General features: G+C 55.2%; 1 protein-coding gene across 11 annotated transcripts in view; it reads right to left on the bottom strand.

The window, feature by feature from the left end:
• Ncor2 (nuclear receptor corepressor 2) overlaps positions 1–13,622 on the bottom strand; it is a 159,049-nt gene that overhangs the window by 79,252 nt on the left and 66,175 nt on the right. For all 11 annotated transcript variants that reach the window (XM_036172164.1, XM_036172165.1, XM_036172160.1 and 8 more), the window contains 3 exons: positions 10,314–10,427; positions 6,781–6,837; positions 1,869–1,921 (listed from right to left, as the gene is read on the bottom strand). In XM_036172164.1, coding sequence (XP_036028057.1) covers positions 1,869–1,921; positions 6,781–6,837; positions 10,314–10,427 — 224 coding nt within the window. The remainder of the gene's footprint in view (positions 1–1,868; positions 1,922–6,780; positions 6,838–10,313; positions 10,428–13,622) is intronic.

Genomic DNA, 13,622 nt, shown 5'->3' with positions numbered 1-13,622 from the left:
CAACAAACCCCAGCGCTCCAAGCATGAGGCAGCTCATAATGCACTCATATGTGAACTTGCTAAACAGGAAACTGACTATTTACAAAAGCTCACACCTTCGGAGCTGTATTTAAGACTTAATAGCTAGAATGGTGTGGTTGGGTGGTTGCCTCAGCCAGTGTAGACTCAAGACCAGAGCACCTCCCTTCTCTTTCTTCGTTTTTGTCTTTACATGTTTGTTTATTTAAAGCTACTGGGGTCTTACTTTGTAGCCCTTTACACACCAACCTCCTACCTCCGCCTTCACGACACTGGACCCACAGGCCTACGCCACCACGCCCAGACAGATCCAGGGTCTAATAGAGCATCAAAGAAACCCATTCCATTTGTATCCTGGTAAGTGGAGTAACAGCTCAGGTATGGCCAATGTCGCCCGCACTGCCCAGGGCACATATCTCTACGGCTCGGATCCGTGGCTGTTTCTCTAACCTGGAACAGCCCGTGACTCTCCCTACGAACATCACTTTGTTCAAGCAACAAAAGCTTTACAAAAATCACTGGCCTATCACGTGATCATCAGCTGCCTGAGCTACATGTAGCAGAACTCAGGAGGTTCCAGGCTAGCCAGAACCACCGAGACCCTGTCCCAGCACGTGGAAGAAACCCACCCCACAAGTGTCAGGGGGTGAAAGTTGGGCTGGGAAAGCCTCGTGTGAGTAGAGATTTCCTTGGTTACTGAACCCCGTACTTTTCTCTGATGCTCACCATAATGGAGCAAGGAATAGGTCCATATTGTCCAAAATCCATGGGGTGAGGCTAGGACCTGGTAACATCAGCAAGTCAATGAGTGAGTGAGCAAGTGAGCAAGTGAATGAATGAAATGTGCCCCCGACCCTAGGGCAACTGTGACAAGGCCCTACAACAGCCTGTCCCCATGGAGACCAGCCAGCTGGGCAGGTCCCACACAGACAGAAGCAGGAGGACCCTGGGCCCTGGGCAGTGAGGGGGCCATAACCAACAGAGGCAGCCATGGCAGCAGCTGGGGCCATGGGGTCAGTAAACATGGAAAGATACTCTGGGAGACACAAGAGGGTGGCCGGGGGGTGACCACACACAACTCCAGAAGCCACACAGGGGCCTCCTAGAGCCCAGCATCAGCGACACTTGAGAACCAAGGGGACACTGGCCTCCAGGACACTGACCTGCATCGCCACCTACAGAGTCCACCAAGCCGCACTCCAAGGCCACCAGCCAATACCTGTGCACATCCACCGTGGCAAACTCCACTATTCCAACCATCCATCCCTAACACTCTCAGCCCCAACCTTCCCCACACCTAATACACCACGCATGTGCTCCAGGCCTTTCCAGCTTTGGATTCTGGATAGTGATGTCTCTTCCACAGCCCACTGACGGGAGCTACTCCCATTAAAGCATCCCAGGAAGCAGGCTACCTTCCAGCAGTTCCACCCTCTACCTCCCCAAACAGCATAAGGACACCAGCCTCAGACCCCAGCACAGCCTGGTATCCCTGCTGTGCCCACACTGTATAGTGTCTAAGAGACATTATCTCCTCCTTGCCTCCATCTGGGGAAAGGCCCATCACTGAGACATGGCTTGTGAAGCCTCTGAAGAGTGCTCACAGATGCTTTGGACACCAAGTGGGCCCCACAGCGGTCCACAGCTAACGCTCCCCTCTGCCCAGCCTGTCTCCTGACACCATGCCCTCCTGCCTCCAGTCTCCATTCCCAATCTGCTAATCCCTCTGCCCCAGGCCTGCTCTGAACCCAGCTTGGCTCATCCGGGGACTTCCGCCCAGACTGCCTACTGGTCTCCCGATCCCTGGGACTGGACCAGCCCCGCTGCAGCAGTGACTCACAGTGACTCACATTTTGATGTTTTCATGGTACTGGCGTGTGTCGGATGGTTGGTTGTACAGAGGCTGCAGGGGAAGAGAGAAGTATGTCAGAGACGGATGGGGTGGGTGACAGGGTGGCATAGTGTCACCAGCCAGAACCCAGACCACGCACCCTCAGCCCCTGCAGTACTAGCACCCACTAGCTGTCTGCTGGCTGAATAGTCAAGGACACAGGGACCCAGAGGGCCTGGCCAGGAAAAGTCTGAAACTGCTATAGGGCACAGTAGTGGAGACCAGGCCAGGCCCCACCCTAGGCAAAGGAGTTCATCTGCAAGATGCTTGGCATCTAGATCACCATGGAAACCCACAGCCCTAGTGCTAACAAGGTCTTTTCCCTGGACCACAAAGACCATAACAAACCAAGAGTGGGAAGCTGTGGGCAGCGGGTGGCAGGCATAGACAGACACACAGACTCTGCAGAGCCCAGCTACAACTGCCAAGAAGTGACCTCTCCCCACTGGCCTGCAGCAGGCCACCGTGGCCTCTCCTCTGGACAGAAGAAGCAGGCCTGAGAAGCCAGATGCCCATGAATCCTGGGTCATGGACAACAAGGTACACAGTGAGTGTCCACAGTGGCAGCATATAGAAATCCAAGATATGTCTGCCTTGTAAGGAACAAGGGTGGGCCTCGGGCTGAAGACACCATAGACTCCCTCAGCAGGGACCCACAAGCCAGGGCCACCTACATGGGAGAACAGAGCTTCGGAGCACAGCAAGGACCGTGGGCGGTCATGGGTCAGAAGCTGCACCAACAGTCTGTGTCCTCCATGTAATGGCTTCCTCTGTCCAAGGTACAGACCTTACACAGCCTGCTGGAGGGACATGGAGAGGCCACAGATGGAGCAGGGACCCACCCACTACCTCTCAAAGGTCTCTGCTGGCTTCCAGACTGCAGAGACGGGGCCACAGGCGTCTAGCTCCTGAGCCTACTGCTTTGACACAGACTGGTTGCACACGTTGCAATCACAACCCACTGCACAGATGGGAAGCTTGAGACCAGTGGCAAAACATGCCCACAGCCTGAACTCCACCTCACTCCCCCTGGCTGCATCCGGTTCCCGCCTCCTTCTGTATCCTTTCCTTACTATACACCCACAACTACAAGAACCCTGCAAAGTCCTGGGCTCCTGGGCACACACATGAGGCTCTGCAGGGGAATTTCCACAGGTGGCAGACACAGCACTGGACAAATGTGGGAACCACACCAGCCTCCTGCCCCTGATCGGCCGCTACTGCTCAAAGTTGAGGCAGGTCATCTGCAGTCAGGCTGGCATCATGGACACCAGTTCTCGCACCCCATGGCAACTCACCAGGGGCTCAGACAGGCTCAACTGCTCTCTTGGCGACAAGAGGCTACGGACCTCGTATGGGTGCACAGCCTGAAATGAGGAAGCATCCCTACCTAGCCTAGGAGGGGAAGAATGGATAAGGCAACAAGGAGACCAGCAGTCAGACTCACTGCAGAACTGCCCTAGCGGGAAGGAGGGGGTCTGACACTGAAGAATGAAGGTTAAGGGCCCTATGAAGATGCTCTTCCCTGGCACTCAGGGACGCATCATTTGATCCGTGTGTTCCCTGGATGCCATTAAAACAAACATCAGTGTGAATGACCTCAGACTCCAGGAACAGATAAGCCTGGATTTCCTCATCTAGAAAATGGGTACAGAGCAGAGGAGCCACCTCACAGGATGCGCGAATAGCCCAGAAGAATTCCAGATGTACTGACAGGTTTGCCATTGTTTGGTTTTAGGGATGGGGAGAAGCCCTACTGGGGCAGGAAGGGGTGGAGGCCATGACTACTGACCCTAGCATGGGGCAGTGAGCAAAACATGTTCCCAGCATGAGGACAAAGGGAACACCCACACCCAAGAGGGCAGCAGGGGACAGACCCCAACCCACCTTCTGGGGAGTGGGGACAACACTGTGGCCCTAGGTACTGAGGGGCTCTGCTGCCCCAGTGAACACCTTGTCAGGAAACCGCTACAGGGACTCGGCACTGGGTGAACACCCTGCGGCCATCTTCACAGGGGCAGAGGCCTGGACCTGGGGAGGGGCGGGGACACGGGGTGGCTTGCACTCTGCTGCAGTGAGGGCATGACTGCCCTCCCCTTTAAAGACAAATGGTTACAGCTGCACATCGGAGCCCTGGGCAGCTGTGGGCGTGGACACCCTTCAGCCTGGCTACAAGCCAGCTTTGGTGTGACCAAGCTTGTAAGAGATGGAGTGACAGCCCAGCCCACAGGGACACTGAGTGCTCAGAATAACGCCTCAGAGCAGGAAGGAAGCAACTGACTCAGAGTGTGCAGAGCAGAGGCCCCAGCATCCCACCACCGCCTCCCACCTGGCCAGCCCGGTCCCTGCCCAGCACAGGGCCCTCTTGGGACCCACTGGGCCATGGAGGTCATGTACACAATGCCTACACAGATCTCCAAACTATACCCCAGCTCTCAAGGCAGAATCCCTGAAGCCTCTGCCTCCCTCTCTTTCTCCCTCTGGGCACTCGGGGCAAGATGGCCACTATTTTGTCATTGGTATGCCAAGGTTTCCAGGTGCACTCAGTAGCTGAAGAGCAGCCTGACTGTCCTGGTTAACCTTAATTGTCAACCTGACACCACTTAGGGTCATCTGAGAGGAAAACCTGGACTGAGGAATTGCCTAGATCAAACTGGCCTACAGGCATGGGGGGGGGGGGGGGTGTCTTGGCTGTTAATTGATGTAGAAGGGCCAGCCCAAAGTAGGCAGCACCATTCCCTAGGCAAGTGGTCTTGGGTTGTATAAGGAAGATGTATAAGCATGAACTTGTGAGAAAGCCAAAAAGAATGTTCCTCCATGGTTTCTGCTTCGAGTTCCTACCTGAGTCCCTGCCCTGACTTCCCTCAATGAAGGACTGTGACATATAAACTGAAATAAACCCTTCCTGGGCTGCTTTTGGTCCCAGTGTTCTATCACAGAACCAAAATTCATGGTGGCCCAGTGACCACAGCCCAGTCAGCAGCACCCCAGCAGGTGTAGTACAATGTTAGCCCTACATATACGCAGCAGCAGCCCTTTGAAGACCTGGCCACCCTCACAGCTGGTACACTCCTTCCTTTGTCTCTCTGTGGGATGCTGGGTAAAGCACCACCCTTCCTGAGCCTCTCTAGAAAATGAGGAAGGTGGCAATACCCAGAGATCCAGCGCAGCAAGGGCCCATCAGCAGGTGCCCCCCCACTCCCGCCTCATCCTCACCACAGGCCACTGACCTCCTCTCCCAACCCCTCTCAGTCCAGACACCAAAACCTCCAGGGACCAGCCGGTGAGCATCTTAAGCAACAGACATTCCTTTCTCCCAAAGGCAAAGAGGTCATGGCACTCCCCTTCCTGGATTTTGTCCTCAGGCCTGACACAAAGACAGACAGACAGACAGACACACACACACACACAGACACACACAGACACACACACACACACACACACACACACACACACACACACACACCTGGCCCCCTAAATCTATCTTGAAATAAAGTGGAAAGAACCTTGAGTCTGGACAAAATGGAAGAAAAAGCAAACAGAGCCAAGACACACTCACTAGTGGGAATATACAACGGGGCAGCCACCTTAGAAACTAGCCAGGAACTTCCTACGAGAGAAAACCACCACAGACACCAGCTATTCTACTCCTAGGCAAGAGAGACAAATGCGGCTTGCTCCAGCTCTGTGGGTGTGGCCTTATTCCCGGGAGACAAAAACCAAAGGACACCCCGTGTCATCACCAGAGAATGAAAAGGTAAAATGCAGTCCTGAAACGATGGAATATGACGCAGTCCTGAAAAGAGATGAAGCCACCAACCCTGGCAGCCGTGTAGAACACGCAGCGCCCGATGCTGGGGGCGGGGTGAGGCAGAAAGCAGAGAGAACAAAAGGCCACAGGCTGCATGGCTCCATTCAGAGGAAAGGACCAAGAGCAGCGACACAGGGCTCCTTCAGACCATGGTATCACAGGCAGAGAAAGGCTGGGCTGTGCAGTGGGTGGTACAACTCAATGACTAGTGTATGAAGGAAGCAAGAGGCCCCCAGTGGTGGAACAGAAGCCCTGCCCAGGTCTCAGGTGCAGGAGGGGGTCAGAGAGCCCAAGACGGGCAGTACAGGAGCTCAGCACCCATCTGTCTGCCCCAGATTCTCTGGGAACAGGCGGTGTTAGGGTGCATCCGTGGACCCACCCAGGAGGTCCCCTCCCCACAGCCTTCAGCAAGCACAGAGTGCCCAGGACTCATCTATACCCCAAGATGTATAGATGCACACACTCCAGACCCACACCCACTCTGTGTACCAATGGGCCAGCAACACCCGCCGCCTGCAGCCAATGTGATCCAATGTTTCACCACTGAGCGCAGGTTTGGGCAGTGGGGGAGGGGGGCCTTCTGCACCACCCACTCCAGCAGTTCCCCTAAGGCCAGGGCTGCTTCCCACCCTGCTGTGACACAGTTGAGCCCAGCAGGACGATGATAATGATCACTACAGTCATGACCATCCTTCCCAACCTGCAGGCACTGTCCCAGGCAGAAGCACTAAGCAGTCAAGAGTCCTACAGAGGGTTACACGGCCATTAAGCTCCAAAAAAGAGGATCCAGACCAGTCAACCACGGGGTGGACTCTCCTGTGGGGCTAGAGCAGCGGGCAGGCTTCAGAGGCAGGGACAGGCTAGCTGCCCTGCGGCCAGTTATCAGCCATCATCCTTATCAGGAGGTGTTACTTCCTGCCTCTCCCCCCTCCAGGACAGCACCGGGCAGTACATGACTTCCCCCTCCTCCTCCTACTCCCCCTCCACCCAACACCTGCTGCCCAACCCCATTCCTCCACCCTCCCACCCTGCCCACCCTGCCCAGCCAAGCCTGGCTCACCAGCTCCACCTGGGGCCCCAGACCTTCCAGGATCCGATGCGCAGCCTCTGCTTTCTTCTGCGGGGCAAAGAGAAGGATGGAATTAAAAGTGGGCCCGGAGCAGACTGGTACCAGCACCTCCGGAATGAGAGTAAAGCCTAATCTGCAGGAGTCCCCGGTCCCTCCCAGGTTGGCGCTACAGCCTCACCCGCTACCTTCTGCCAGGCTTGGATGCCTTGGGCGTCTGCTGACCTCAGAGCCAGTGCAGGCGGAGGGGATCACGGATCACGGAGCCGTCTAGGATCCCATCTCACAATAGAGTGACTATTTCTGGCCTCCGTCCCCTCCCTTCACAAACCCAGGACTCATTAGGAAAACAGAGGCGTGCTGCAGAGGGCCCCATTGCTGGGGGGGCGCCCCTCAATAGGCTGGACCTCATCCTCTCAGGCCAACACATGAAGACAACATTGTGCCTCCGTCTGGCTGTCTGCCCAGACTGGGACCACCAGGCCCGACTCACAGGAAGCAGGGAGTGAAGGGGGGCACAGGGACTGGAATGGGGGTCACAGAAGACGCTGGAGAAGCCTGAACCCATGTGCCAAAAAGCAGGGTGACCAGGTAGGCGTTGAAGAAAATTCAGGGTTCCACAGACGTTATCATCATTACTCAAGAGCAGTACTCCTACAGAGCCAGACAACCTCAACCCACCCGCACCCAGCAGGGGCAGTGGACTGTGCGTGGGCTTAAGCTGGCAACCAGACTGACCTCTGCCTAGAGCCAGGGCCGTGGTACCCTACTTTTGGATCCTTTGTGCCGAGCTAGGACCCTGAGACCAACAGCATGATGCCGTGGCCAGGGCACAAGATCGGGGCCAAGGCAGTCACATTGATGCAGCTATGGTATCTTGGTGTGTGTCACAAAGCTCTGTGGGAATCGGCACCAGTTTTGTGTTTAGGTAAAAGGGGCAGCAAACACACAGGGGTCCCCAGGAACGTGTCTCACACCGCTGGAGCAGGGTCTTGGGTCTGGGGGGTTCTAGGACCCTGTGCCCTGCAAACCAAACCCACTAAGGTGGCCAGACCTACAGCTTGTATGAGGACGTGAGGCAGGAGCCTCAGTAGCAAGTCTGCTGTCCCTCCTCGGGACACCCGGAAGGGTGGCTGGGGACACAGAGACTGTGGCAGGCCTACTCCCTCTCATACACGCCCACCTCACCCCCACACGCCCCTTGCCTCCCCATCTTCGGCCAAGCTGGGAGCTGAAGCTGCCATTCCCCCAGCGAAGATGACTGGGCCCTGCCCTCCCACAGCCCTGCTGATCCCAGACACCCCGATCTAGCCACCTCAGACCCTCACACGCTCTTTCCTGCATGCCATGCTGTCCCAGATACCTGCCAGGCTCCACCACCCAGAGAGGTCTCAACACCCCCAAGTCCCTGAGACTATCCCCTGCTAACCCATGCTGCCTGGTTTGCCTGCACAGTAGACGGGACAGCAGCGGACAAGGCAGCAGCCTCATCGACCAGGCTTAACTGAGCCCCTCACACCTGCACAACACCACAGGGCTCTCTTAGTGGACCTTCAGTGACCTGTCCTCCCAGGTCACCTCCTAGCCGGGCTCCCCAGCTGCCCCACCACACTGGCACACAATAGACACTTGGCCGCCATACTAACACCAACCCTGGCATACAGCACGTTCCCAAATGCTATGATCTCTCGTCCTTATGTGGAGACAAGGCCAGCTCACTGCAGCCGTTGGTACATACTCATTAGAGCTGAGCCAGGCTCACCCAAGGGTGAGCAGGCCAACTTGGAGTTCTAGCAGGGCCAGCTTCTGGCTTGAGATGCCTGCTGGCCAGGACATCGGAGGTCACAGGGACACACCCCAATCAAAGAAAGCAGACCAGCTCTGGAGACTGGCCCGGCCCCTGAAGCCTCAGCTCTGACTGCAAGCACAGACATCTGAAGGTCTGACCCTGTGGAGAAGGTAACCGGAGCCAGGGAGACGCCACTGCTTAAGGCTACCAAGTAGGATGCCCAGGGAACAAACAAGAAGTCTGGAGATCCCTGGGCATTTTGCGGGATCCAGAGACCGACCCTGTGGTCAGGTGGGGTCAGCAAGTCCTCAACCACCACCACATACTGCACGACGCCCTGGTGAAACAGGCAAGCCCCCACATCTAGATCAACACCCTCTGAGTGCACGTATATGTCCACATTGAGCCCAGGCTGTGCACACATAGCCACACATGTGCCAAGCAGACACAAATGTATGCCAAGTAAATGCATGGTGACCCCACGGGCGCACCCCAGCCACTTGTCACAAACACACAGCCACAGAGGTGAGCAGGTACAATAAGGAGAGCGTATTCTGAAGAGCCAAGGTGTAGTCCCTCCCATCCAGACCCCTTCCCCCCCTGACTGTGACACACCCCTCCTCTGGCTGCTGCACCCGCATCTGTGCTACCCACAAACTCCCAGGGAGGTGGAGAAGCCACTCGCTGGCCTTGAGTGAGGATGTGCTCCAAATGCACAAGGCCTTGGGCAGCCCTTGTCCTGGCTCTTTGCAGAGCCAGCGGGAGAAGGAAGAGGGATTAAAATTTAATCCTATTGATCTCAGGGAGTGCTAGGCCCTGCCATTCCTCAAAGGGAACTGGGGAGGTAAGAGCAGCTCCAGGACCAGCCCAGGCAGAGGGACCAGGGTGTTACAGGTGTTATCCTCCAGCTGCCAACCCCTACTGTGCCTGGCTGGGATGCAGCCCTCAGCTAGCACAAAGGCAGGGGTGGGGAGGGGTTGGAGTTAGAGGAAAAAATGCAGAAGGGCCCCACGTGAAGCAGGGGAGATAAGCAGAGGGCAGCAGGAAGGGGGTCTTAGCTCTGAAGAGAGCCTCTTCTCTGATTATCTCCCTTACAGGCTCCTGGAACTAGTTCAATCTTGGTTCTGGGTCCCAGCCCCAAATCTTACGTGCTGTGCAATCTCAAGCAGGTCCCCTGCCCTCTCTGAGCCCTACTGTCTTCCTTAGCAATAAAGGACACCTACCTACTTCCTACAGACCCTGAGGCACAAGTCTTGGCCCTCCCAGGCTCCTGCTCTGGGCTTTGGTTCCATATCCTCAGCTACAAGAGAGCTGGAGGCAGTCCAAAGCACACCAGAGAATCAGCCAATCAGAGGGTCCCAAAGGGGTGGAGACAGGAGCATCCCTCCCACCCGCCAGGTGCCAGGTGGCAGCAGAGGCTGCAGCTCAGGAGTCCAGTTCCAATCTCTCATCTACCATATCCCAGCTGTATGGCTCAGAACAAGTCTCTCCCCTTCTCTGGGCCTCAGTTTCTCCATATGTAAGATGGAAATGCCTCCCATGTGCACCTTCCAGTCAGGCAGCTGACTGGCATGAAAACACTGGAATACCACGTGTGTCACTGGATCGGCTTGCTGTGGACATGTGAGGTGATGGCACATCTGTGGCCAGCGGGCCCCTCACTCTCTTGTCTGCTGCCTGTGTCATACGGTGTCCCACGGGCCACCCCTCCCAAGCTGCTCGCTCCTGCAGGGCGTACCCGGTTCTCGTCGTAGATGATCTGGACCAGGCTTCGGTGCTTGGATTCTATGGGTGGCGGTGACACTGGCTTCTCGGGCTCCGGCGGCTTGGCGGCCTCCTCCTCCAACTGTTGCTGCAGGGACGGGACAGTGTGAGTGGTGCCGGCCGGAAGCTGAGGCGCTGGTCCCCCCCTTGCCCTGGTCCCCCCCCCTTGCCCGAAGCCACACACAGGAAGTCAGGCTGATCGCCGTTTCCTGTGAGTCACCCAGAGACTCTGTGCCCTCCTTGGCCAGGCTCCCCGGTGGCTGTGCATCCAGCCTGAACCAGGCTTTCTGGGTTCAAATCCTGCCCCAGAGATGGAGTATCGGGGGTGTGGGGGACTCTTCCTCGATAGGTCTCAATTCCCTTCTGGGCTGCAATGAGGACTAAGGAGGCCACATAGGTGTGGTAGCACTGTGCTGGGTTTGCAAGGGGCCCACCACTCTTACCCACCACTCCCACTACGAGCTCCACGGCTCCAGGAGACGCTGCAGAGTAAAGCCCTCAGCCTGGAACACCACTTCTGGCCCTCACGACCACGCAGCCTTGGGATGTTACATCAGGTCTCTCACCCTCCTATGCCTCCCTTGGGAAGGAAGGAAGTTTCTAATCTTCTGAAGGCTAAACCAGACGATATGCGGGGAGCACTGGGGGAGGCAGAAAGGAAGGCTCACCAGGCAGCGCTTCCCATCACACCATCACCAACCACCACCATCATGGCCACACCATCTCTATCACCAGTATCACAATCATCTTCATCACCACTATCACCATGATCATCAACACCATTATCGCCACCGTCACTGGCACCATTACCACAACTATAGCCATCAGCACCATCCCCATCAGCACCTTTATAACCACCATTCCCACAACCATCACCACCATTATCATCACCATCATGATCATAACCACCATCATCACCACAGCCACCATGGCCATTGACATCATCACCACCATCACCCATCACTATCACCTTCATCACTACTGTGAGCACCATTATAATCATCATCACCATTGTTACCACCATGATCACTATCATCAACATCACCACCACCACCCTCACCCCCATCATCACCACCATCATCATCACCACTGCTACCATCACCATCACATTTATTACCACCCTAACGACCGCCATCATCAGCATCATTATCATCACCCTCATTGTCATCACCATCACCAGCAGCAGCACATGCCTGTGTCTTCACATGGGACCTCTCCTTCATTCCCTCACACCTGGCATCCCTTCCTGCTGCTGCTGTCCGCTTTACCTCAAAGATAGAAACCAAGAGCCAAGAGTTCAAGACACGGATCTCAGGCTTCACAAGAGGCTAATGCCTGGTGGGATGACCTCCAGAGGGTGCCATGGATGCTACCAGAGCATGCTCCACTCTGCCTGTTATGCACATACAAAGCTGGCATGTTCAGTCACGGGAGCAGAGCTGTATGGCCCCAAACAGGGAGGAACAGTCATCACTGAGACCAGATGAGCCAAGCTGCCTTGGTCCTGCAGTGACCCCTGGTGGCAGCCCTCACGTTCCAGCCAAAAACTGAAGCCAGGAAACTTAAAGGAGGGACCCTCCCCAGGGACCAGAACAAAACATTGACTTACTTGGGTACAGCCCCGACTAAGACAGCGCTCCTCTCAAGCCTGACCTCAGACCTTACTTCATCACTCAGGACTCCAGAGTCGCTGCACACCCTACAAAGGTGTATGGAGGATCCAAAAAGACACCACACAAGTTCTGGTGTGGGCGGAGCTATAAGGAACCCAGGCCTCACACAACCCTCAACCACACACTGCACAGGGACGAGGCTGCCCCAATGCAATCTGGAAACTCGTTGGGTGAGAACACAGAAAAGCTGCAAGGAACCCTCAGGAGCAGTTGCTGGGCTGCCACTGTGCAACAGTGTTATCTCACTGACACACTGAAAATGGCACAGTGTACCTCACTGACACACTGGAAATGGCACAGTGTACCTCACTGACACACTGGAAATGGCACAGTGTACCTCACTGACACACTGGAAATAGCACAGTGTACCTCATGACACACAGAATCACCAACAGAGTCACCACCACAGGACCCAGCAAATCTACACCCAGGAGAACCAGAACAGTAGTTCAAACACACAGGAAAAAGAAAAAGCGCGATGCAGCCATACGATAAAACAGTACTTTTCCACCAACAGGATGAGGCCCATCTATTCTCTGTGAACCTTAAAAACCTTATGCTGAAGACAAGAGCCAGAGACACAAAAGGCAAATGTTTTGGAGTCTGTGCGTGTCGGGTGTGCAGAGAGCAGCTCCACAGACAGGGGTACAAGGGTGGCTCTGGGCTGGGAGGTGGGGTGCCGCTAACCGCCCTGGGTCTTTGAGAACACTGGAGGAAGTAAGGCGGCACATGGTCCATCGCCAGTGAACCACAAACTCGAAAATGATGCATTTATGCTTGGGAATAATTTTAGTTTCGGGGGTGGAGTGGAGAGACTTGGTCAAAGGTTAAGCGTATGTACCAGTCTTGCAGAGAACCCAAGTTCAGTTCCCAGTACCCAAATTGGGCAGCTCACAACCACCTTTAACTCCAACTCCAGGGCATCTGAAGTCCTCTTCTGGCTGTGCAGGTACCCACACACACAAGCACTACACACTGACGCATAGGTCAAAATTTATAAATATATCTGGGGAGTGGTGCAGGCGTGGGGGGACACATTCCTTTAATCCCAGCACTCAAGAGGCAGAAGCAAGAGGATCTCTGTGAGTTCAAGGCCAGCCTCCTGTATGTAGTGAGTTTCAGGCCAGTCAGAGGTACACAGTGAGACCTGTCTTCAAAGAGTGGGAAGGGGCAGGGTACAGCAAGCTGACACTTCAGAATATGGAAACTGAGAACTGACTACCACAAATACTCCTCCAGTATTAAATGTGCGTGTGCACACATACACATGCAAATCAATGAGTTCTTTTTTTTAAAAATATTCTTTTATAAGATACCATTCAAAAGGCAATCTAGGGAAGATTAAGAAGAAAAGAATAAAAACCAGTAACAGCAACAACTCTAGACACTTGGCCTCCAGCCCCAGTCAATACACATGCACACAGAGGTAGTTCCAGCACCCCCCAAGCCAGACTTGGAGGACCAAAGATCTGAGTTCTCCAGCAGCCTGCCAGGGCTGACCTGACCAACCACACTAGAGCCCAGCCTCGCTCTGGGATTCTGGGCCACCATCTTAGAAGCCCTCGCTGCCCTGCTCCCAGATCCTATTCTGTCTCCTCATGCAAAGAACA

Source organism: Onychomys torridus, chromosome 22, assembly GCF_903995425.1.
Source record: "Onychomys torridus chromosome 22, mOncTor1.1, whole genome shotgun sequence".
NCBI classification, from domain to species: Eukaryota; Metazoa; Chordata; class Mammalia; order Rodentia; family Cricetidae; genus Onychomys; species Onychomys torridus.
The sequence above is the reverse complement of the archived record's forward strand: the minus strand, read 5'-3'. Positions and strand labels throughout refer to the sequence as shown.